Here is a 26,497-nt window from a genome sequence, read left to right as displayed (position 1 = left end):
GTCTGGACCAGACAATCCAGTGATTGACATCATGAGCGTCGATCCACGTTATTGGGATCGATGACATGCATCAACCAAGCCAGCGAGCCTGACCACCCGATCCCATTAGTCGCCTTTTACGACAAGCATATAGTCGCCTTTTACGGCAATTATGGATTGCTGAAGACCTATTCTAACCCGGATCTTCACGGGTCCCCACTGTTGTTAATCACATCTACATGTGTTATATATATTTGCAGATTTACGCTCAGTTTTCAAAGTGTCTTTAATATAGATTTAAATACAACGTGTCACCAAGCTATTTTTGTATATGTATATACAAGGTATAGACTAAATTCAAATTAACTCAAGTCTACAGGTGGTATACCTCTACATCTACATTATCTTCAAGTTGTGTTTCATCACGTGGACATGTGTTATGTATGTTGCAGTGTTATATTCTACTTTCAAAATGTCCATAATATAAATAAATCCTGTTACCAAACTAGTTTTGTAAATGTATATAGTAGGTATAGACTACGCATAAATATAAACACACTTGTCATTTAGAAAGTGGTCAAATGTAACAAATGTTATATTTGGGATAACACTTTCTTAGTGAAGAAGAGATGCTCGTACTTTTGGGGGTTGAGTCCCGTCCAGGTGGGTTCGAATCCCGGATTGGACTCAACGCAAAAAGTACTAGATTTTGTAGTTTACAAAGAAAATGATATCCCCAATAAAACATTTGTTTTGGATAGTTGTGTTCCACATAATTAACCGCATGTTCATTCATACATTCATTCATACCTTCCTACCTTCATACGTACATACATACACACATTCCTTCATTCCTTCCTACATTCCTTCCTTCCTTCATACCTTCCTTCATCCATTCCTTCATACCTTCCTTCCTTCCTTCCTTAAAACATTCCTTCATTTCTTCCTTCCTTCATACCTTCCTTCCTTCATTCATTCATTCATACATTCCTTCATACCTTCCTTCCTTCATTCATATACTCCTTCATTGATTCATTCCTTCATAATTCCTTCATTTCTTCCTTCATACATTCCTTCATTCCTTCTTTCATGCATTCCTTCATGCATTCCTACATACATTTCGTCATTTCTTCCTTCATACATTTCGTCATTCCTTCCTTCTTACATTCCTTTATTCCTTCCTTCATGCATTCCTTCATGAATTCCTACATACATTTCGTCATTCCTTCCTTCATGCATTTCGTCATTCCTTCCTTCATACATTCCGTCATGCCTTCCTTCATGCATTTCGTCATTCCTTCCTTCATTCATTTCGTCATTCCTTCCTTCATACATTCCTTTATTCTTCCTTCATACATTCCTTTAGTCCTTCCTTCATACATTCCGTCATTCCTTCCTTCATACATTCCTATATTAATTCCTTCCTTCATACATTCCTTCCTTCATACATTCCGTCATTTCTTCCTTCATACAATCCGTCATTCCTTCCTTCATTTCTCCCTTCATACAGTCCGCCATTCCTTCCTTCCTTCATTCATTCATACATTCCTTCCTTCATGCTTTTCTCCCTTGTCGTGTTGATGAACTAGAATATTCATGACACTCGCAATGTTTGCTGTCATGGGTTCGTGCGTTTTGAATATTTATTAGAAAACCACTTGAAGGAAAAATATCAAGGGTCGTATTTGCAAAGTTTCATTAATGTAACGTGAGTAGTTTCTGAGCAATATTGTCCCGGTTGCAGACACTATTTAGTAAGTTGAAAAGCATGAAGCAAGGGCCATAGCTCTGTAAACAAATACTTTACAGCACCAACTCCGTCTTCACAAATGTCTCTTAGATAAGCTTGCAAAGTTTCATTCATGTAACTACAGCAGTTTCTGAGAAAACGTGTCCCCATCTCACGCAGTGTGCACAAAGTTGAAAAACACGGAGCAAGGGACATAACTCTGGAAGAAAATGAATTTAAAGGGGCACTGATCTAAAGTAATTCCCCGGGACTGGTTGTTGCCTTTGTTATCGTTTTTTCCCAGTGAGTACCCGGATGTATAGCAGAAATCTAGACTAGTTCGCGACCTCTGCTGCGCAATTCGTAAGCGCATTAGTCACTTTTATGGGTAGTAATAAGGGCGTATGGTCACATTGATCAACAAAATGAAATACAGTTTCCGAGATAATAAGGAAATGTAGGTATATTTGTGGTTAGCATCGGTAATGGTGACGAAGTTTTGATAAGTCACTTGCTTGCTAATTTTGCGATTTTCGTTTACACTATTTTGACTTGCAACACAAAGTAAATATTTCATCTGAGCATTGCTTTTTTTATAGTGTGTATACTTTTTTACAGTCAAAATGTGTAACATTTTAAAATTCATTAAATGCCTCAATATTCAATTATTTTACAAAGTGACTAAAAAACATTTCCATCTGTATTATTATGATAATGAATTCCAAACATTTTGATGTTTAATGTCATCACCAAGAGACTGAAAATGTTACGTTGAAAAGTACATTTCTATGTTGTTTGGCTTCTAATCCTACATAATAATCTGTTGTGATGTGTTTAGGCCCTTTTGATGTTAAGTTGAAACCCGTGACAATCCCGGGTAGAATAGGTCTTGCCCATGCTTGCCGTAAAAGGCGTCTATGCTTGTGGTAAAAGGTGAATGTGCTTGTCGTAAGAGGCGACTAACAGGATCGGGTGGTCAGGCTAGCTGACTTTGTTGATGCATGTCATCGTATCCAAATTGCATGGATCGATGCTCATGATGTCAATCACTGGATTGTCTGGTCCAGATTCGATTATTTACAGACCGCCGTCATATAGCTGGAATATTGCTGAGTGCGACGTTAAACAACAATCAAATCTTAAGTTGAATTGTCAAAAGGCTTACGACTAAGTTTTGTCATGCAAAACTGGTCATTGATGGTGGCAAGTTGTTATAAATCTCTATGGTGCCCACTGTATATAATTCATCGGCTTCAAAACCGACCAAAATATATTATTTAGGTCAGCGGCTTAAAACACCACCACCACCAACACCACCACCATCACTGGCTTTGCAACCAGAGCTGTCAGGAATTGGTTATGCAATCTGGCCTGACCTGTCACATCTGGCCTGGAGGAGAGTATGTCCAAGCAAATCATCTGCCCTCATCAATAAACATTTCACATTCACAATTTCTTCCCCAAAAAGGCTTAATGGATTCAACTGAATTTTTGTGTGGTTGTTTGTTTACCATAAATTGGTTCAAGTTAAACTTTGTTCAAGAGATCAAAATTGGAATTGGCCGCCAATTTGCCATTTTTGATACAAAAAAATAAAATAAAAACATCTTTTCCAAAATGTAAAGGGCAATGAAACTGGATTGAACCCCATTACACAGGATACAATCAATCTCCACTGTAAGACATACCAAATTTGATGAAAATTTGATAATAGGATGTCTTAGTAATGACCCTTAATCTACTTTTCCAGGAAACAAGAATGCCATGTTTCAACTGCACTGATCCAGGTTTTAACATGAGCCATGATGGACAACATGGCCAAAAAATAATACCAAAAGCCCTAAAACCCTTTCCATAGTCATAAAAAGTGAAGATCAGGGGTAGAATAGGTCTTCAGCAACCCATACTTGCTGTAAAGGGCGACTGTGCTTGTCGTAAAAGGCGACTAACAGGATCGGGTGGTCAGGCTCGCTGACTTGGTTGATACATGTCATCGATCCCAATTGCATGGATCGATGTGCATGCTGTCAATCACTGGATGGTCTGGTCCAGACTCGATTATTTACAGACCACCGTCATACAGCTGGGATATTGCTGAGTGTGGTGTTAAACAACAAACAAACAAACAAAACATAAAAAGTCCATAAGTCCATGGTACTATTGACAATATCATGAGAACGTGTTTATGAATGACTATCAGATAGTGGTGATGTGGGGTGTTCACGAAAAGCTGAGCATAACCTGCTGGCACTTGGCACAAGTAATGTCAGTCAGATGAGCTGAACCTTAATATATGCTTGTTGACATTATTTTCAGGACATAAGTGAATGCGAGCAGGATGGCACTGGATTGATCTATTCAAACAATCAAGAATGACGTTCAATTTCATCTATAGGAGGCTTAATCTATCAACTCAATTTCTGAAGTATTTAATATGAACAACACAATAATATCCAATCAAAACAAAGACATTGCTGTTATTCAAAGTTTTATTCTGATCTGAACCAGTGAAACGTAGCATACAAATCATCAAGGAAAAAAAGAGACCCAATGTTGGTAAGCATTCGTCAAAGAAAACATAATTCACACATTTCTGTTATCATGACAGGCCTTACACCCTTAAAATGAAGTCATAACTTAAACCCACATACATACATCAGTAGACCAAACTGGTGTTTTAGAAGCATTTTTAGTACATAGCTATTCAAACAAGTCACACAAACAGGTTCATTAAAAGTTAACATTCATCCCGTTGATGTTAGATGACAGCAACGGTCCACCACAAACACATGCATCCATCTCAAAGTGTTTGTAGAAAAGGTAAATAACACCAAGCAAGCAGGCGATAGTAACCATAACACAAAAATGTTTCTCATCATAGTGTTGGCTATTTAAGAAATGCCACATGAACATTTTTTTCACAGCAATCCGTAGCTTTTGGTATTATCTGGGAAGAATATTGGGTTCTAGTGAGAGAGTATGGTTTTACTCCGCTTTTAGCAATATTCCAGCAATATTGGCAGGGGACACCAGAAATGGGCTTCACACATTGTACCCATGTCGGGAATCGAACCCGGGTCTTCGGCGTGACGAACAAACGCTTTAACCAGTAGGCTATTGGGTTCTAGTATAAATGTTATTCATGTCAAGTTTGTTCATATTTCATCAGTACAGTCCTGTTCTCTTGACAATACTGATACAGCCATGGTGGCTCAAGAGTTTAATTGAAATGATGCCTAGAAGAGAAAAATATGATAAAAAGTATGATGACCTTGCACACATTAAATAAACATTTCAGGTTTTGTCTGAGCTGTTGTATTTCAATACATCTCAACCCTAAAAACGTGTGATTCTTGCATAAAACATAAAAGCAAATAGAAAGTCACATTGCATGGTTTTTAACATATTCAGGCCATGGGCCCTTTGTCAATAAAGAAATCAATTTTGTTTCTTTGGCCTATGCATGCTTTACAAATGCTCTTGTCAAAGCTGTACTTGCCAGTACACCAATATCAAGACCTGTGTGTTCATGAGAAGTGTGTAGAATCTTGTTCAGGCAAGACATATTGGCTGTTGTAGATGGCATACATTAAGGAATAAGAGGCTTCTTTGATATAGATGGTATTGCAGGGTTTGACACAGTGCAGTGGTCTAATGGAGAGGAACAGGAAGTTTCTCTCAGGATGTAGTAGTGAGTGAGTTGGGTTTAACGCCGCTTTTAACAGTATTCCAGTTATATCACGGCGTGTCAGCTTAATGTGGGAGGAAAGCCCGAAGTGATGCAGGTCTCAGAGGTTTACCACTTCGGTGAAACCCACAAGCACGGGTATGGTGCTGACAAACCTAGAAACATAATCGGGGCAAACCGGGATTTGAACCCACAATCATAGGTTTCTGTGCCCAAGGGATGCAACTCTGCACAGTGAATCGTGGTGCCTTAGACGACTGGGTCACACGTGCACCCTCCAGGATGTAACGTTACATAAACTGGACTCTTTGGTGTTTGGGCAATTTCTGAACCATCTGATTTCAGATATTCTCTTTCACCACATGATTTGAATATGCATCTAACAGGTCAGTAGAAGAGTCATATTTCCTACCGGTTATCTGTATGGTCACATCAGGCCATACAAAAACTTTCCTGTTGCATATCTGTCAAGACTACCGGTAAATGTTCACAGTGTCTTTGAATGTCCCAGATATATCACTCAAAACAAGTTAAAGATCACCCACAATTGTGTGTTGCAAGACCCACCAGCCATGATAGATTAACTATAGTCATATGTAAACTGGATTTTCTTTAATTCTTTTGAGTAGTATATCTCGGCAGCAGGGTAGTGCTATTGAGTTCTGTTTCCAATCTGATCTGACCAGTAACATGTTTTGTGTTATATCACTGCATACAAACAGAATGAAGTTTTCCAACAATGCTGCAGTGTTAACAACCATTCCCTTTTAAAATATGTCGCACAACAAAGTATACGCCACTTGAAATCAGAAGCAGTACTCAGATCCATTAATAACATCACTAGCATGTGATAGATCTTTCAAATATTGCAATTCTTTAAATCCAGGGCCCTGTTCCTCAAAGCGATCTAATCGCTACTATGATTGTAAGCCTATGTTTAAGTATGGGACTTACGATCACCTTAGCGGTAAGATCACTTTGAGGAATGGGACCTAGGACTGCTACAAGGGATCAATCGAACACCTTACTGGTTTCAAGACAAGCTACAAATGGTTTTGCTGAGGAAGAAATGTCCAAAGCAAAGACTTCTAATCATAACTCATGGATTTCATTCTTATCAACAAATAAATGAAACACTGACAGGTGAGGATGATCAGTGAAGGGCATTCTTCAGTGATTCAAGAAGACACTGAATCAAGACAAGTATTTCAATAGAATTTATTGATTATTCATGGATCTTATGTGGTCATTTATTGATTTCACAATTTCGTTTTGAACGTATCGATTTCTTGATTGAATTTTTGTTTCAATTTTGAAGTCGCCTCGTAACTCTGACTTGAATAAACCTTTCTGGGACTGCAAAATGGTTAACCTAAGTCCCCAATAATTGACACAATGACAGTTAAACTACATTTGTGTACATATATTTTTCCGATTCAGCAAAGAAAACTGCAAATGCGGAACTACAGGAATGATATCTTGCAACATAATCTGATTAGCTGGAACTAAGTATTAGACTAATATTATGCAAATGAATCCAGTGTATGCAATCAGTAGGTGTGAAACTTGAGTTCCACGGTCCACAGATCAAGTATTTTATTACAAAAGTTGAGTGAAGGGACATATATACAGACAAGGCAGATATCAGCATACTGCCACACACCAGGCTCAAGTACAGCACCCACACTGTAGTCATACAATATTCACTCGCGTATTCGTATTAACAAACCAGCTCAAATAATTCATGTTGTTGTTGCCTCACTGAACATGCTGAATATGACAAATGATACATCAACTGCTGACTTGTTATTGTATTTGTGAATTATTATTCGTATTCGTTACCCTATATTCATGAAACAAATCGTATTCACCTCACAGTGACCCTAATAATGACCTTAATAATAAACAATAAAACATAATTACTGGGTACAGGCATACAAAAGATGAAAAATAACAAAAAAATACAAATAATAATAAAAATAATTAAAAAAATATGAGAAAGGCATATCAAAAATAAATTCTGGAAACTGAATACTAATCGGGACATCTTTGTATGAATCATGTGACAAGATTCAAGTCCATAAAAAGTGGGTGAGTTTAATCTGAATCATATAACTTTAAAGGGTGGGTGGGTGATTTGGGTTTAACATCGCTTTTAACAGTATTCCAGTTATATCGTGGCGTATCAGCTTAATGTGGGAGGAAAGCCCAAAGTGATGCAGATCTCAGACGTTTACCACTTCGGTGAAACCCACGAGCTGTGTGCTGACAAACCTAGAAACATAATCGGGGCGAACCTGGATTCGAACCCACTACCATAGGTTTTGGCGTGCCCAAGGGATGCAACTCTGCACAGTGAATCGTAGTGCCTCAGACGACTGGGCCACCCGTGCCTACTTGATGATTAAGGAGGTGAGCAAGTTTGTTGCAGTATTTTAGAAGGAAACATTCAGATGGCTTTGCACATTGTGTACCTTGTAGGCAACTGAAACCTGACGTTGGCATCATGAGAAAACACACACCACTAGGCTACCATACCAAGACACCAAGAACAGGCTCCACACACCAAACCCATGATGGGAATCAAACCCAGGTCTGCAGTATGACAAGCTAACACCTTAACCACTAGCCTACCCTCCGACCCAAAATGATTGAAATGGACCAACAGGAATATAGGGTTTAAATGCAGTCAAGCTTTCAGTAATTAAACCAACCAGAATATAGGTAATTTCAAATCACATCAAACCAAAGTCCTTTATAACGAAAATAATTCAGAATGTAGTACTGAAAGCATGATGTGCTGACTTGAACCTCTACAACCTCATAACTCTCCCATACACTCAATTCAGACACAACCAGCCTGATAACATTGATAAGGTTAGTACAATCTGTAAGGAACACTATGTATAAATAACAGCATACATTATGTACACACTGATAATCACTATACACGGAAACACATCCCCTATGATCAGTCTCGATCATTGTTCGCGCATATTTAGGCAACAGGGAAAGCAGCCACAAGATGTGAAGTGTTAATCTGATAGCAGGTAACCAAGTAAGTGAGCAGGCATTGTGAGAAATAAAATGTTACAGTGTTCCCTCGTTATTGCGCCCTTCAATATAGCGCTAACTCGGTTATTGCGCGCATTAAAGCATGGCTCCCAAAAGTTTTCCAATGACGCGATGTTTTCATGAATCATAAATAACTTCTGAAACATGCAACGTAGAACGTGTATACTGCAGAGCATGTATACTGTTTTGTTGGTCATCTACCACCTACGACTCGACCTTCGTTAAACCGCTGATCATCTATAACGCTCAACAATTATTTGGACCCCGAAGGTAGCATTGTAGCGAGGGATCACTGTATTCAAAATAATACACTATATTAGTTCGTCAGTTTTCAAGGTTTTTTCTGCCAATATAATTTCAATAATTAACAAGTCTGTTCATTTGACCTGATAATCCATTTTATCATGAATAGATAAAGTTTCAGAAAAAACATATTTTAAATAGTGACATTTAAACCATGACATGACAGAAGTGTGGCCAGGCTGGTATAAACCATTTCTTTTATCCTGTATGCTGAAAAAAACTGGATATGACTACAGTATTACATTTCTAAACTCTCAACAGTGTTGTCTGTCTTACAGAATTATAACAGAAAGGCAGACAATGACTGCTTGCTACAGTAGTATCATGCAATGTTTCACCATCAAGCCAATTGTTGTAAGTTGTGAGTGGACAGGCCAAGATTGTAAATTAAAAACCAAACTGGCCAATGACTGGCCACCTAGCATATGCTACACAAATTTTACACAACACACAAATTGCCAACACCAATATTACCCACTCAGAGAGGGACAACAATCTGATTGATATTGTACATAATTTGACCCCAATAAGTAGGTCATTCATGTGGAGATGGTGACGGTTTCTATTGGAGGGCTGGTTCAAGAAAATTTCAATTCATGACAATCAAATTCAGGTTCGCTTTGTGAAATTATTTTTATCATCCAAAACTGGCTCCCACAGGAGATATCGCTTGGATTAGATCAAGCGATATCTACAGTGTAGATATCGCTGCAATGAAATTACATCACAATGCTTTGCAGACCATTGTGACGTCACTGGTTACCATGACATCACAATCAAATGACATCACTAATGGCTCTGCTACTGAAGCTGATAGCAGTACTTTTTACACTGAAGACCCTGCTAATTACTGTCTACAAATTGAAAAAGTTGGAAGAATGATGTTGGATGATAAATAAAATCTCACCCTTGTGTCTTTTGATATCAAATATATCAACACTCGTTGATAAAAGTGGCAAAAATCCTCGGCAAGCCTCGGAATTTTTCCACTTTTATCAACTCGTGTTGATATATTTAATATCAAAAGGCACTCGGGTGAGATTCTCTTTTTATCAATGAGTCTGCTTAAAACATTCTGGTAACTTATTACTGTTCAATGGCGTAAAATGATGTATGGGCGTTCAAAATGTACACATATTTCTGTATATCATGCTTGACTTATTTTCTTCATTACCATTTGCATTGAATTAACACAGCATTTCCAGACCGTTCTACAAGATAACGACATTAATTCAAAACAACCATCATGTGACATGGTTAAGGAATTAAGATACAGAAACACACACTTACAATATGCCAAATGATGATCTCATGTTGTGGGAATAACATTAAGAAGTGTGAATCACCAGGAGAAAAGGGACCTCATGGGTGCTAGGACACAATTGTGCTGTGAAGTCATATAGAAAGACGTTTGACTTCAACTTACTTCAATAAAAATTGCCTTAAAAATTATCTTATTTTTCTCCCGTTAGATTGTTATGAAATAAAAACATTATTTCAAAACATTTCAGCATACATGTCTATATTCAATTATTCTGACATCATATCTAAGAACTTAAATTATTACATAAACAGTTATAAGTCTGAAAATGGGACTAAAATCAGTCCAAATGTCTGATGTCACGTACGTCTGTAATAAATATGAATTAAAGCTTGTGGTTTGTATTTTTGTTCCTAAGGTACTGCACTTTTCAAATATAATGAGAAATGAAAATGTGAACTTTTCACCCTTAGGTCCCCTATCCCATGGTTGGTCACACATGTGTGATGTTTCAAAGATGAAGATAACAAAGGCAAAGTCTGGCAAAAAAGCATCAAATAAGTCACCTAAACTTTCACCACCTGGTGAAATACACAAAATCCATCTTATAAGGCCAACTAAAACTGATACACTTTAACATCAAACACCACAGTATCCAATGCCCCATATACTGACAGAAAGAAATAACAGAACACATAGCAACACAAAGCTTTCTTTGATATTTGTTCCCTATATTTTTCCATCAGTATATAAAGTACATCATAACTACTCAACTGTTGCTAAGAATAGTCAAAGACAATGGGTTCTAAAAAGTACTTAGCGCTTCATGACACTGCTTTTTTCTTTGTCAGTCAAGACTCAATGCAGAAATATTTATATAGACAATCAAGAGAAGTTGTCTTTGAGCACTTAAAACATGGTATTGGTGTGGTTTTTAGGTATTTCAACTGTAATGATCGATTCTTTAGTTACGCCCCACATAAAAATACAAACACAAAAATAGAACAAAATATAACAGCTACTGACCACTGCTAACATCTTACAAAGAAAAGAAAGCTTCTCTGACAGAAATAGGTATTTGAGACAAAATATGTAACAATCTGCACTGTATATACAGAAACCGCATTTATACCTCTAAGTAAACCAAGCAAAACATCCTAATTACACATATATTTGTATATCAACCTTCGCTTGTTACTTTTGGTTTGCAAAAGATGTTTACCACAAAAACAGAAAGTGTTGCTAACCTACTCCATGAAGCCACTAATGACTGGACTGAAACTGGGTCATTGCCACATGCTTATGACCTAGTCAGAATCACACAATGGACTTTGCTTTTTATAGAGATTCCTTACGATTATTGAAATGGCTTTGTTGCTTATATTCAGAATGAGTGAGTGAGTGAGTCGGGTTTAACGCCGCTTTTAACAGTATTCCAGTTATATCGCGGCGTGTCAGTTTAATGTGGGAGGAAAGCCCGAAGTGTTGCAGGTCTAAGACGTTTACCACTTCGGTGAAACCCACGAGCACGGGTATGGTGCTGACAAACCTAGAAACATAATCGGGGTGAACCGGGATTCGAACCCACAATCATAGGTTTCTGGCGTGCCTAAGGGACACAACTCTGCACTCTGCGCCTTAGATGACTGGGCCACCCGTGCCCCCTATTCAGAATGACATTCAGTGAATATAATTAGAAACAGTTGAGAAGTATTACTTCAGTGATGAAAATCAACCATGAAAGTCCTAAGGAAGATTTTGGGTCCTCTAAAGTCAAATACCACATGAGAAGACCTGAAGGAACCATCCCATCTTAATTTCAAACACTGCAGTTTGTTGTCAAAGTATACATGAAGGAATTGCGGAAATAAACAAACTGAATTTGAAATTGCTTGCAAAACATAACCATAACTATGTACACTACAACTGTTTCTCACAGTCATCTTGGAAGAACCAGGGGCCGTTTTTTAATCTTTACTGTACAGTGAACATTTAAATAGTAACTATGGTAACATGTAAACAAATTCATAAGCATACAATAAATGGTGAAAATTTGGTGCTTCGTGTCCCATTCCCTGCGCTTGAAGAAAAACTTAAAATGGGTGGTTTCACAGCTGAAAATGACAGATCAACAGAAGGGGATACACTATTGTCCTACAGTGTATTACGACTAACTATAGTTATTTCGAATACATACCGTATTTTCTTGAGCATAGTGCACACATTTTTTCCAAAAAACACAGCTGTAATCGGTAAATAAACATGTCTGGTGATTTTTTATCTCAAATTTCGAATTTTTACTGACGAAGTTTCTCATCACCCGTTCATTTGCCGGACTTCGCTGAAAGGGTACGGTGTAATTTTTTTCTGCGCATAGTATTCAAATTTCTTTTTTTTTCAAAATATTGAACCCGCTAGAGGGGGGTGCGCATTATACACGGGTGCGCACTATACTCAAGAAAATATGGTAAACTAAGCAGACATACTAGTGTGTACTCCATCTTGTCTGTGAAACGTGTTAGTTTCTGATAGAAAGCAGTGGGACAGATAGTTGTACAAGACATATTAGCAAACACAATGCAATTGCAATTAACATAGAGCTTCAAAGCAATGGAAACTCATTTTTCATGTTGTCACCATACAGTTAAAACAGACAATCGCACTGAACATTTTTTTGAGTTTTCATAATGTCATTTCTTCCAATTCATTTCATAAATATTGACAGAAAACACAAAAATATCAAAGCTGTCAACATCCTTTCAAAACCTCAAAGCATTGGTCAATGATGTTTACCATGTCATAGTCATCAGGACTTGACCGGAGAACATTTGAACACAAAACACTTTGAAACACTTACAAGATCATGTGAACATTAACGATTGGCAAAAAACAACAACCTTCGACCCCCAAAATATCTGCATCAGTCTTCTGATCCATCCCAAAACTTATATCACAAAAAACATGGATCCTGAAACTATTTGATGCATTCAATATGAAAAAATTGTTATAACCATACTCAAAGCAAAAGATTTTTAACCCTCCTGAACACAAAACCTGTTCAGACAAAGTTTTTCTGTACAAGGTATTTACATGAGCCATAAACAAGTATAAAATGAATGGTTACAAAATTTGCATGACAAAGTCTGTTATACTGGAACTGAGAGGTGCCCGTACGGGGGATTGAGCCGTGGTTCTTTCAGACACGGAATGTCAGCAGCTGTCTCTTGCCTCTACTCTAGCATATCCTGAAACAGACACATAGGCTCTCAGCAACATTTGCTTGTTTGTTGTTTACAATGCACTACGCAACATTCCAGATATGTGCAGCCTGGGCCAGACAATCCAGTGAATGATATCATGATCCAAGTTTCTCTCAATTCTCAATTGTGTATCAAGTTTCTCTCAGTGCAGGCAAACTGTGCATATATTACGTGAAGTGTATCAAGTTTCTTTTAGAGCAGGCAAACTGTACATATATCATGTATTGTGTATCAAGTTTCTGTCAGTGCTGGCAAACTGTGCATATATTATGTATTGTGTATCAAGCTTCTTTTAGAGCAGGCAAACTGTATATATATAATATGTACAGTGTATTAATCTTCTTTTAGAGCAGGCAACTGTACATATAATATGTACAGTGTATCAATCTTCTTTTAGAGCAGGCAAACTGTACATATATTATTCACAGTGTATGATTTTCTTTTAGTGCAGGCAAACTGTACATATATTATGTACAGTGTATGATTTACTTTTAGCATGTTTAGAGCAGGCAAACTGTACATATATTATGTACAGTGTATGATTTACTTTTAGAGCAGGCAAACTGTACATATATTATGTACAGAGTATCATATTCTTTTAGAGCAGGCAAACTGTACATATATTATGTATTGTGTATCATATTCTTTTAGAGCAGGCAAACTGTACATATATTATGTACAGTGTATCATATTCTTTTAGAGCAGGCAAACTGTACATATATTATGTATTGTGTATCATATTCTTTTAGAGCAGGCAAACTGTACATATATTATGTACAGTGTATCATATTCTTTTAGAGCAGGCAAACTGTACATATAATATGTACAGTGTATGATTTACTTTTAGAGCAGGCAAACTGTACATATATAAAGTACAGTGTATGATTTTCCCTTTAGTGCAGGCAAACTGCTTTACTTACATCATCAGAATCATCATGGAAGGACTTCACTTTAGACTTTGTTCTGGTCGTGGTCCTGTTGGCTGACCCCTTCTGCATAGCTGACCCATGAGGAAGGGCCTAGAAAACCGAGATGCGTGAGAATTACATCAACTGCACCAAGCTGTACCTCACCTTGACATATAGCCAACAGCTTAAAACAGCCTATATAGCATTTACAATATGGGTAAACGCTGTAAATCAGATTTAAACATTTTGAACAAGTTCCAATGTCATGACTGGTGGAAACAAGCAAGTGCAGTTTCAGATTTATTTGTCAAGTGGTTTGTGAAGAGACGATGGTTACAATGCATTTTGAGAGAACCCTGGAGTATGGTCAAAGTGCAAAGGTCAGATAGAGGTCAAATTTGAAAATATCGCATAAAAATGGAACATGTGTATTGAGCTCCACTATACACATATTTCAACGTTTATTACATTTTGAACAAAAAAGGCCGAGTAACAAGGACCTTAAGTTTCAAAGGTCCAAATCAAGGTCAAAATTTAAAATATCACAAAACAGAACAACCCTGGAACATATAGATGATATATGTTGAGCCCCGTAACTAACTACTCCTGTACCAAATTTCATGATATTTGGGGGGGCTTGGGTGGCCCAGTCGTCTAGGCACTGTGATTCGTTGCAGAGTTGCGTCCCTTGGGCACGCCAGAAACCTAGGATTGTGGGTTCGAATCCCGGTTCACCCTGATTATGTTTCTAGGTTTGTTAGCACCATACCCATGCTCGTGGGTTTCACCGAAGTGGTAAAAGCCTGACACCTGCATCACTTCAGTCTTTCCTCCCACATTAAGCTGACACGCCGCGATATAACTGGAATAGTGTTAAAAGTGGCGTTAAACCCAACTCACTCACTCACACTCATGACATTTTGCCAGACGCCAGACAAACAGGCCATGGCATATGCTCACTTGGCTTTCAGTCAGGTGAGCTAAAAAGTGCCAGAACTATCACATGGTTCTACTAACCTGAACTGTTATAGCTGTGCTTACTATTGTTTGATAGGCATTACTTTGAAGTTGACAGATGACGAAGAAGAGACAGTTTATGGATAACAACTTCTTTATTTACTGTAAAGGCGACGTCTTGGTATAGATCCTTATACCATCCTTGCTTGACAACGGTATAAGCATCTATACCAAAACGTCACCTTTTCAGTAAATAAAGAAGTTGTTATCCATAAATTGCCTCTACTCTTTGCTTACTAGACTGAATTTTACTTGATTCAGGTTTCAGGCTTAAGTGGCTAAAGTTGCAGATTGTATGCATACCTAGACAGAGCTCCTGATAAGCTTTTGGTGTTGTGGGTATTTTACCCATGCATTTTAAAATCATTGGGTATCAGTAATTCTATCTGGGTATTCAAATTTCTGTTAACCACTAGTTTTTACACATATGGGTATTTAAGTTAAATATTTAAAAACACTATTCATCTAGTCCCTGCAAACTGGTGTCGTGTGGGTTTGAGAGCTTTATAGTACTCAAATATACCACGATACTTCCACAAGAAAGTGTGATGGCAAATGATCATGATGTAACTGTCATCGTGGAGTTTGGCAAGGTTGACGGAATGCCCGTTTATAATTTCAAAATAAGTTGCTGATTTGCTAATCGAATACGCAGGATTACTTCACAATATTTTGATGATACGCACAAGTTTTATTCTTGTAGCATATCTGTAATGTTCGTTGCGTATTTGATACGCTTGGATTTAATTTTACTGCATATTTCTGCATTTCTGATGCGTATTTTACACAGATACACAGCTTATCTGGAGCTCTGCCTAGAGTTCTATAGTACATTCAAGATAATAAGTTAACTCTTCACAGACTTGTGAGTGACATACCTCATCATCAGAATCTTCATATAATGTTTGTTGTGTGAGAGCATTCTCCAGCTCATTGGCGTAGTCATCACCTTCCGTCTGATTCAGCATAGAGTAGCGATACACCACTTTACTGTAACACAAACAAGATTATTACCTTGCAGTCACAGAACATCAGCGCTCCACACTTGTGTGTCAAGTCATACATTGCCTGTGCAAATAATGGGCCAGGGATTAATAGGTTTGATTTTATGTTTGTTAGTTTTGTTTGCTGTTTAATGCTGCACTGAGCAATATTTCATCCATATGACGGCAGCCTGCAAATAATCAGGTCTGATCCAGACAATCCAGTGATAGATATTATGAGAATCGATCCAAGCAGTCTGGATTCATGCAGTGAACCAAGTCGCTGAGCCTCACCATCTGATGCCAGGGATTTATCTAGACCTGATATTCGGACCCAAGTCAGCAGTACATGTCATTAAAAATTCCCAAAATGGAATTAAAAGTTTCCCAATTTATATTAATATACATATAACATAAAAAAATAATAAGTACTTTTAAAATTCCCAATGTTGAACAAAATAACAATTTTTTTCCCAATTTGCCTGTCTGGGGAAGTATAAAATTGTGACTACATCCCTGGATCCTTAACATCGCCTCCATCTTCCTGAGACTGACAGAAGGGAAGCCAGATTCTGACATCTTCCCGAGGCAAGAGAGTTAACTGACTTTAAAAGTCCAGTTTCCACCCTTGCCGAACTAGGCTGGAATTACTGGGCTCGATTGTAGCGCCACCAGTGGCTATTACCAGTTATGTCCCTTCTAAGCCTCTCCAATGGACCAATGAGATTCCACATCGCGTATCACTTGCGTTTGCTTCACACAAAATGGTGGCGCCCAGTCAGGACAATCTGATCGATAATCAAGATCTATATTGTGATAAAACGGGTCTTACATTGAGAAATGCATCAAATCACTTGAGCACCTTGATTAAAAACATGAAAAGATTTGGAAAATATCTGCTGACAACGAGTTGGCAGTGCACATGCTTTGCAAATCCTGCAATCAACCGAAATCTGCACGACAGTTCACGAACCGGATTTCGATTTTGGACTATGCATAGACTCATTAGTCCAGCCAAAATGTAACTCCACAATACCAGCCTAGTTCGGCAAAGGTGGAAACTGGACTTTTATAGTCAGTTAACTCTCTTGCCTCGGGAAGATGCATCGCCTCTCACGACAAGCATGTTGCTGGGGACCAATTCTAATCTGGGATCACCACAGGGACAGACATGTACCGCCAGGGGATTAAACGGAGGGTCAACAGAAGTTTTCAGTGCTCACAAGCAACTGGAATCAATGTAGCAGAAATAAAACTCAAGGAATCTGTAGATGCTGCAGCTGCAAGACAAACAAGGTAACATCCATCCAAAGTTTCACCTCAATCTAAAGTCTACACCTCTGCTAGAAAACGTGCAGATTTGGGTTAGAATAGGCCTTCAGCATCCTTGCAAAAAAGGTGACTAGAGGGATCGGGTAGTCATGGCATCGTATCCCAATTGCGTAGATCGATGCTCATAATGTCAATCACTTGATTGTCTAGTCCAGACTTGATAATTTACAGACCATTGTCATATAGCTGGAATATTGCTGAGTGTGGCGTTAAACAACAAACAAACAAACAAAATCTTTGCTAGCAAGTCCAAGATGATGAATACACTTCAGTTTTACACATATCATATTTCTAGAAATTAACCATTTAATTATTCTTGTGTTGGGGCCTGTGAATTCAGTCTGAGACAGAATAGTTTTCAATTCAGCGCTTCAAGACAACAATGTTTTTCTTTGAAAGGAGCAGCCAAACCATTTTTTTGTAACAAAAAAAAACACAGAGCATTTTTACAAACCTGTGGAAAAAATATTATTCCCCAACATTTTCAGGAACAGATGACCTTTTTCTAAACAATCGCAGCTGCATCCGCAAGAATGTTAAAAGGTCAGCCCCTTGCAGCATACAAAATTAATCACTACATACATTAACTTCTGATAGTTTGGGGGTAGTCGGGTAGCTAGTGGTTAAAGCGTTCGCTCGTCACGCAGAAGACCCGGGTTCGATTCCCAACATGGGTACAATGTGTGAAGCCCATTTCTGGTGTCCCCCCCGCTGTGATATTGCTGGAATAATGCTAAAAGCGGCGTAAAACCATACTCACTCACTCACTCTGATAGTCTGTCCGAATAATCATTTTGCCCTGCTGGCGATGTTGAAATTGTACTGAATTTCTTTCAGCAATATTAAGTAACATCTGTGAATGATTTTATATACAGCAAAAAAAAAAGTTAAAATGTGTTTTTCTGGAATAATAGTTCAAAAAGGACAAAGGAGGGTACACAAGACAACACATGAAAAGCAAAGTAAGTTCTTAAACAGACATCCTCATCCTCAACACTATAATACATATCTGTACATGATTCAACTTCTGAGGTTAAAGGGGCAGTCGGGTAGCCCAGTGGTTAAAGCGTTCGCTCGTCACGCCGAAGACCCGGGTTTGATTCCCGACATGGGTACAATGTGTGAAGCCCATTTCTGGTGTCCCCCGCCGTGATATTGCTGCAATATTGCTAAAGGCGGCCTAAAACCAAACTCACTCACTCACACTCTGAGGTTAACACTTCCCTTGTTCAAAAGGATTTCCAAATCCTACATGTGAGTGTGCTGCAAAGCACTCTTTTTATATATCATTGCTGGGATCTTACATACAACATTTCAACATTGGCAAGATACCAGAAGAATATAATTGCAAGAAAGTTCTGCCACTTACTGTTTTTGAAGAAGGTACATTTTGTATAAGAAGTAGCCTGAGACAGCAGCAATGAGGATGACTACCACGGTGATTATAGCCCCAAAGACAACTGAGTGATCTGCTTTCTGCAACACAACAGTGGAGGAGTTTATTTTAGTTTTCACTGAAGCCTGTAAATAAAAACGCTTGGATAGTTAAAACATAGATTCAGGGCAGTGCGACATGTCTTAAAGAGGTTGCATACAAAAAAACAAAAAATTATATATAATAGTATATAGTATATTTGGTATCATTTTGTAGGAAAATTTGTCCTGAATCAAATTACGCCATCTAGAGGCACCGGATGATAAAATCATTTTGCCAATAAAATGGTCATTTTAAAGTTTGATTATTAAATGAGTGTTTTTAAATAGACATATTACAGTATTGATATGACACAAAACAGAAAAATGAAAATTCAAGTCAAAACATTTTTAATTTCACACATCATTTGACTTTAAAAAAACACATTTTAAAAAAAAAAATGATTCATCAGTCAAAAAAGCATTTGACAAAATCAAGGTATTTTTCAAACTGGCTTATTTCTAATGTTTATTCATTGTAAAAGAAAATTATAACATAAAAACAACATGTTACCAGAGGATATTCAAATTATTTTCAATCAACACAGCATGCCCCTAAAATAATGAATCAGGGGAGGTAATTCTTGCCCAAATTTACATTTCTATGAGTTCTTATGCAATTAGCCGCGAGTCAAGGGACATAACCGCATTACAAATACTCGCCTTTCCATGCGTGTCCGGTATGCGCATGAACCATGGTATCCAACGTCTTTAATGACAAATAACAACTAATTGACTAATCTTTGGTTAACAAATGCAAATTGTTCCATACATGTTGTTATCTAAGGTGTACACCATTTTAAAAATCTGTAACCTGTACGGACCAAGGTGCCACTGTACAATGCTGCCCTATCAGCTTGGTCAGACACTGTATTCCCCTGATCCTCATCTTTGTTGGCTCTTATAGATTGATTGTTTGTTGTTTACACCGCACTCAGCAATATTCCAGCTATATGACGGCGGTCTGTAAATAATCAAGTCTTGACCAGACAATCCAGTGATTGATATCATGAGCCTCGATCCACGCAATTGGGATCGATCACATGCATCAACCAAGTCAGTGAGCCTGACCACCCGCTCCTGTTAGTCGCCTCTTACGACAAGCATATTCACCTTTTACGGCAAGCATTGGTTGCTGAAGACCAATTCTACCCCGGATCTTCATGGGTCGGGTGTTATAGCAGAAGCTAGAAATGACTAATTATATGTTGCATAAAAAATGCCACATTGAAAATGTTAAATTCCTCATAGGGCTGGGACGATTCCAATTTTACTACCCGGGTACCCACACCCCTATTACCCGACCCTACCCGGGTACTCGCTGTTGGCGTCAAGAGATAGGTACACAATGTCCGATTGGGAATAGTTTGACAGTAGCTCTGGCAGAATGTATTTAGATACACGTATAAAACGATGTGGTCATGCATACACTGAAGTTGACTGACGTTTCAGCTTTGTTCAAACATATAAAAGTCAGAAGGAACGCGTTCATAGTCATGAAGAAATGTGAACATTAGAGACTTAAAATTGTCGTGTCTCCATGTAGTTATATTGTGAATTTTTGTCCTGAAACAACATATCACGTGACTAACCACCGGTCCGGGTGGTCCTGTGGGTACCCGGGTCCTACTTAGTACCCACCCGACCCGAGTACCCGAGGTACCCGTCCCAGCCCTAGTTCCTGCCCCATGTGTCAGTGAGCCAGGGTATAGTATATTCAGGCTTACTTGTACAGGTGCTTCCATCTCCATGACTAACATCTTGGATCCAACACTGCACATGGCTGTCATGTTAATTTTCTTTCCAATGAATGTCACACCACCTGTACATACGTCTCCAGGGATCTTCCGGTATCTGGCATGGAGGAAAGGGGAGGATTCAGAGAGGTTTATATAGTAGTCATTGCTAGTCACCTATAATGCAGCCACACAATAACCATATCACACCTGTATAGCTATACTATCATTGTATCAATGTCACATCCATATCACAGCTGTATCATAGCTATGTCATTAATATCACATCTATATCATAGCTATGTCATCAATATCACATCTATATCATTCGAGGGGTGTTCATTAAAGATTTCCCCTGACCCACTTAGGGTTATCATATTTGGTTGAAATTTCACATGTGTAATGACACATGTATCTATGGGTTATGTCTGAATTTGCAGCACCGGACTATTAATCTTACCACTTTTACAGGTGTTATGATCGAGTAGGGTGTGACAATGGAGCCAGTAGAATACCAAGCAGTGATTAGGTATTTATATTTTAAGATCAGTGTAGGGTCTGTGGAAAAAATGTTCCATGACAATTTGAACATGCATAAGGTGTCTGCACGATGGATTCCCAGGTTGCTCACACCTTTCCAAAAGCAGGAATCAGTCAATTGCTCAAAGAATCTTTTGGACATGTGCCAAAAAAAACGAGGCAAACCTTTTTAAAAGACTTATCACACAGGATGAAACATGGGTCCATCACTATGATCCTGAGACTAAAGTTCAGTCAATGCAATGGAAGCATGTGGAGTCACCACCCCCAAAGAAGGCACGTGTCCAACCCTCTGCAGGCAAGGTCATGCTCACGGTGTTTGGGGACCAGCACGGAGTAGTGATGATGGATTTCTTGGCAAAGGGTACCACAATTACAGGAGCTTGGCATGCTGACCAAGGGTGTCCGTCTCCTGCAAGACAATGCTCCAGTACACAACTCTCATGTTGCCCAGACAGAAGCGCGGTCCTGTGGCTATGAAATCCTTCCACATCCTCCTTACTCTCCTGACCTTGCACCATCTGACTTCCACCTCTTTCCAACCATGAAGTCATTTTTGAAGGGAAAACGTTTCACAGATGATGAAACACTGATTTCTGAAGTCAAGTCCTGGTTTGAGACACAAAATGAGGGCTTTTACAAGCGAGGTCTTCATAGTTGCATTAAACGATGGGAGAAGTGTGTAACTCTTGGCGGTTCCTATGTGGAGAAAGACTAATACCTATGCCAAGTTTCATACCACTAGGTCCATCGGAAGTGGGTCAGGGGAAATCTTTAATGAACACCCCTCGTAGCTTTGTCATCAATATCATATCTATATCAAAGCTATGTCATCAATATCACATCCATATCATAGCTAAGTCATCAATATCATATCCATATCATACATGTAGCTAAGTCATCAATATCATATCCATATCATACATGTAGCTAAGTCATCAATATCACATCCATATCATAGATAAGTCATCAACATCATATCCATATCATACATGTAGCTAAGTCATCAATATCATATCCATATCATACATGTAGCTAAGTCATCAATATCATATCCATATCATACATGTAGCTATGTCATCAATATCACATCCATATCATAGATAAGTCATCAACATCATATCCATATCATACATGTAGCTAAGTCATCAATATCATATCCATATCATACATGTAGCTATGTCATCAATATCATATCCATATCATACATGTAGCTAAGTCATCAATATCATATCCATATCATACATGTAGCTATGTCATCAATATCATATCCATATCATAGCTGTATCATAGCTAAGTCATCAATATCATATCCATATCATACATGTAGCTATGTCATCAATATCATATCCATATCATAGCTAAGTCATCAATATCATATCCATATCATACATGTAGCTATGTCATCAAACTTATTGCTGCAATATAGCAGCAATATCACAGCTGAATCAAAGCTGTATGAAAGATATACACTAGGTTTGTATACCAGCAACATCACAACTGTATCACATCAGCATGCCTCAAAGTTTAATTTTTCACTAAAGTGCCATATGGCTACAAATCCATTTTCTAGGTCACCAATGGTAAACTCAAGAAGTAAAGCCAATATTGTAGGTAGCCATTAACATTTAAAATTATCTTCCAAAAGAAATTTAATAAAATTCCTGATATTATCATGATCATATGTACAAGTCAACACAATAGTCTTGAAATCATATTTGCCATACACAATGCATGGAACTATCGACATGTTCATTGACACAGACGATGAGTGAGGAGGATATAAGAGTTCAATTGCAGTCGGGAAACACTGGCGATGGAAAAAACTTTATAGCAAATGTCAATCAAGTCATATACCATAGTTTTGTATTCAGCTAAAACAATACGTGAGCGCTGGCTCGTGTCGGCCTTTGATGCAGTCGCAAAGAGCAAAGACACCATGTTGGGTGGCGTCTGTCTGGACTTGCAGGTGTGATCAGTGATGAAATGAGTGAGTAGAATGCTTGTCTTGAACCCAGCAGTGACAATTCACAGGATATAATTAGTCTTTAAATGACATTGTATATATACTTGTTACAAGTGCTGCTCAATAAACAGTGATGTGGAATACATAGTTGTTTGTTTTCAGCGTATGTCTAAGTTGGTATTTCTGCTATCCAAAATGACTTATTGTTGATATAAATGCGATGTTTAACAATGCGAGCAAAGACCACTGGCATTTTTTGCATTTAATTCATGCTCGCGTTAATATCAAGATTTACAGTATGTGCAATATTACAGTATACCGTATTCGACGTAATAAGCGTCCAGGGCGCTCTCAAATTTGGAAATAGGGGGCTCTTATTAGAATATTATTTTGGTGAAAAAAACAGAGTTAAAGGATAAATTTCATGGTTTATGCTGACAGCCTGAAATGTTTATATACGACAGATATATTTTTCCAGAATTTAATTGCCCATAATCAAGGGTGCATATAACACATGAGTGCGTATTAAACCTGAATAAATAAGTCTTGTGTACATTGATCAATCGGAAGGGATGCTAATTGGGATTGTTTACTAGCCAATATATCAGCAAATATCGCCGTGGGCGCTTATTAGAGCGGGGCGCTTATTACGTCGAATACGGTAAAAGCACTATCGAAGCCACATCAAAAACATACATCAGCTGCATGAGTTATTCACCATCTGTTTCGTGTGGTGACTAAAAACTTCTCTTGAATTTCCCTTAAAGTATTGAATGACATCTCACCCTTCAGTAATTATTACTTCTTCATGTCCCCGAAGACAAACATCAACTTCCTTCCCCGTGAAGCCTGGTTCTCGCACACAGTCATCAGTTGAGGGTGGCCGGTAGAAACTGTAGTCACTGGAACACCAACATGGCAGGTGTGCAAGAAGCGCTTCGGTGTGTGGTTGTTTGTTTGTTTGTTGTTTAACGCTGCACTCAGCAATATTCCAGCCATATGGCGACACTTCGTAAATAATCGAGTCGGGACCAGACAATCCAGTGATTGATATCATGAGCATCGATCCATGCAATTGGGATACGATGACATGCTTCAACCAAGTCAGTGAGCCTGACCACCCAATATCGTTAGTCGCCTCTTACGACAAGCATAGTCGCCTTTTACGGCAAGCATTGGTTGCTGAAGACCTATTCGACCCCGAATCTTGCAGCCTAGTTCGGCAAGGGTGGAAACTGGACTTTTACAGTATCATTATGATACAGTTGTGAGTGAGTGAGTGAGTGAGTGACCGCTTTTAGCAATATTCCAGCAATATCAGCAGAAATGGACTTCACACATTGTAACCATGTCGGGAATCGAACCTGGGTCTTCGGCGTGACAAGCGAACGCTTTAACCACTAGACTACCCGACCACCACAGTAAGCATAAAGTGATGTGGTTAGCTGATAGTGGTACTTTAGCTTCAAAGGGAGATACTCACCATTCATAATCCTCCCTTGTACAGCGGCAGGACATTTCAGTTTTCTCTACATCATGTTCATATCCATTTTGACACCTGAAAGAACGTAACGAATGTTATATTTGGGATAACACTTTCTGAGTAAAGTACAGAATCTCATACTCTTTTGGGTTGAGTTCTGTCCGGGATTCGAACCCACACTGCCAGAGTGAGGCACCTAATCGTCAGCACACAAAGTCAGCGATCTAACCCACTCAGCCACAGAGGCTTCCACAAAAATGAAAGTCTGACAACTGGTAGTCTAGATCACGTACTTTGTGTACCCCTCTGACAAGTCTAAATTGGCACGGCTCCCATGGTTGAAAGCTATAAACACACAATGCCATTTAGAAAGTGGTCAAATGTAACAAATGTTATATTTGGAATAACACTTTCTGAGTAAAGTCCAGATTCTCGTACTCTTTTGGGTTGAGTCTTGTCCGTGGCTTGGTACGTGGCGTGGTGTATGGTGCGTGGTGTATGGTGCGTGGCGTGGTGTATAGTGCGTGGCGTGGCATGGCGTGGTGTATGGTGCGTGGCGTGGCATGGCGTGGTGTATGGTGCGTGGTGTATGGTGCGTGGTGTGGTGTATGGTGCGTGGCATGGTGTATAGTGCGTGGCGTGGCGTGGTGTATGGTGCGTGGCGTGGCGTGGCGTGGCGTGGCGTGGCGTGGCGTGATGTATGGTGCGTGGCGTGGTGTATGGTGCGTGGCGTGGCGTTGCATGGTGTATGGTGCATTGCGTGGTGTATGGTGCGTGATGTGGTGTATGGTGCGTTGCGTGGTGTATGGTGCGTGGCGTGGTGTATGGTGCGGGGCGTGGCGTATGGTGCGTGGCATGGCGTGGCGTGGCGTGGCGTGATGTATGGTGCGTGGCGTGGTGTATGGTGCGTGGCGTGGCGTGGCGTTGCATGGTGTATGGTGCATTGCGTGGTGTATGGTGCGTGATGTGGTGTATGGTGCGTTGCGTGGTGTATGGTGCGTGGCGTTGCGTGGTGTATGGTGCGTGGCATGGCGTGGTGTATGGTGCATGGCGTGATGTATGGTGCGTGGTGTATGGTGCGTGGCGTGGCTTGATGTATGGTGCGTGGCGTGGTGTATGGTACGTGGCGTGGCGTGGCGTGGTGTATGGTGCATGGCGTGATGTATGGTGCATGGCGTGGCTTGATGTATGGTGCGTGGCGTGGTGTATGGTGCGTGGCGTGGCGTGGTGTATGGTGCGTGGTGTATGGTGCGTGGCGTGGCGTGATGTATGGTGCGTGGTGTATGGTGCGTGGCGTGGCGTGGTGTATGGTGCGTGGCGTGGCGTGATGTATGGTGCGTGGTGTATGGTGCGTGGCGTGGCGTGGCGTATGGTGCGTGGCGTGGCTTGATGTATGGTGCGTGGTGTATGGTGCGTGGCGTGGTGTGGTGTATGGTGCGTGGTGTATGGTGCGTGGCGTGGCTTGATGTATGGTGCGTGGCATGGCGTGGTGTATGGTGCGTGGCGTGGCGTGGCGTATGGTGCATGGTGTATGGTGCGTGGCGTGGCGTGGCGTATGGTGCGTGGTGTATGGTGCGTGGCGTGGCTTGATGTATGGTGCGTGGTGTATGGTGCGTGGCGTGGCGTGGCGTATGGTGCGTGGTGTATGGTGCGTGGCGTGGCTTGATGTATGGTGCGTGGCATGGCGTGGTGTATGGTGCGTGGTGTATGGTGCGTGGTGTATGGTGCGTGGCGTGGCTTGATGTATGGTGCGTGGTGCATGGT

The 26,497-nt window shown here is 39.5% G+C and overlaps 1 protein-coding gene across 2 annotated transcripts in view; it reads right to left on the bottom strand.

Annotated features, from left to right (window-relative positions):
- Nucleotides 1-4,193: 4,193 nt before the first annotated feature.
- The window catches only part of LOC139446013 (sortilin-like), a 62,753-nt gene continuing 40,449 nt past the window's right edge, over nucleotides 4,194-26,497 (bottom strand). For both annotated transcript variants that reach the window (XM_071227279.1, XM_071227280.1), the window contains 7 exons: nucleotides 24,734-24,808; nucleotides 24,036-24,152; nucleotides 20,736-20,862; nucleotides 18,905-19,011; nucleotides 16,099-16,210; nucleotides 14,216-14,314; nucleotides 4,194-13,280 (listed from right to left, as the gene is read on the bottom strand). In XM_071227279.1, coding sequence (XP_071083380.1) covers nucleotides 13,266-13,280; nucleotides 14,216-14,314; nucleotides 16,099-16,210; nucleotides 18,905-19,011; nucleotides 20,736-20,862; nucleotides 24,036-24,152; nucleotides 24,734-24,808 — 652 coding nt within the window. In that variant the 3' untranslated portion in view covers nucleotides 4,194-13,265. The remainder of the gene's footprint in view (nucleotides 13,281-14,215; nucleotides 14,315-16,098; nucleotides 16,211-18,904; nucleotides 19,012-20,735; nucleotides 20,863-24,035; nucleotides 24,153-24,733; nucleotides 24,809-26,497) is intronic.

The sequence above is a fragment of the Haliotis cracherodii genome, unplaced genomic scaffold, assembly GCF_022045235.1.
Source record: "Haliotis cracherodii isolate W230 unplaced genomic scaffold, xgHalCrac1.p SCAF_6, whole genome shotgun sequence".
In the NCBI taxonomy this organism is placed as follows: domain Eukaryota; kingdom Metazoa; phylum Mollusca; class Gastropoda; order Lepetellida; family Haliotidae; genus Haliotis; species Haliotis cracherodii.
The sequence above is the reverse complement of the archived record's forward strand: the minus strand, read 5'-3'. Positions and strand labels throughout refer to the sequence as shown.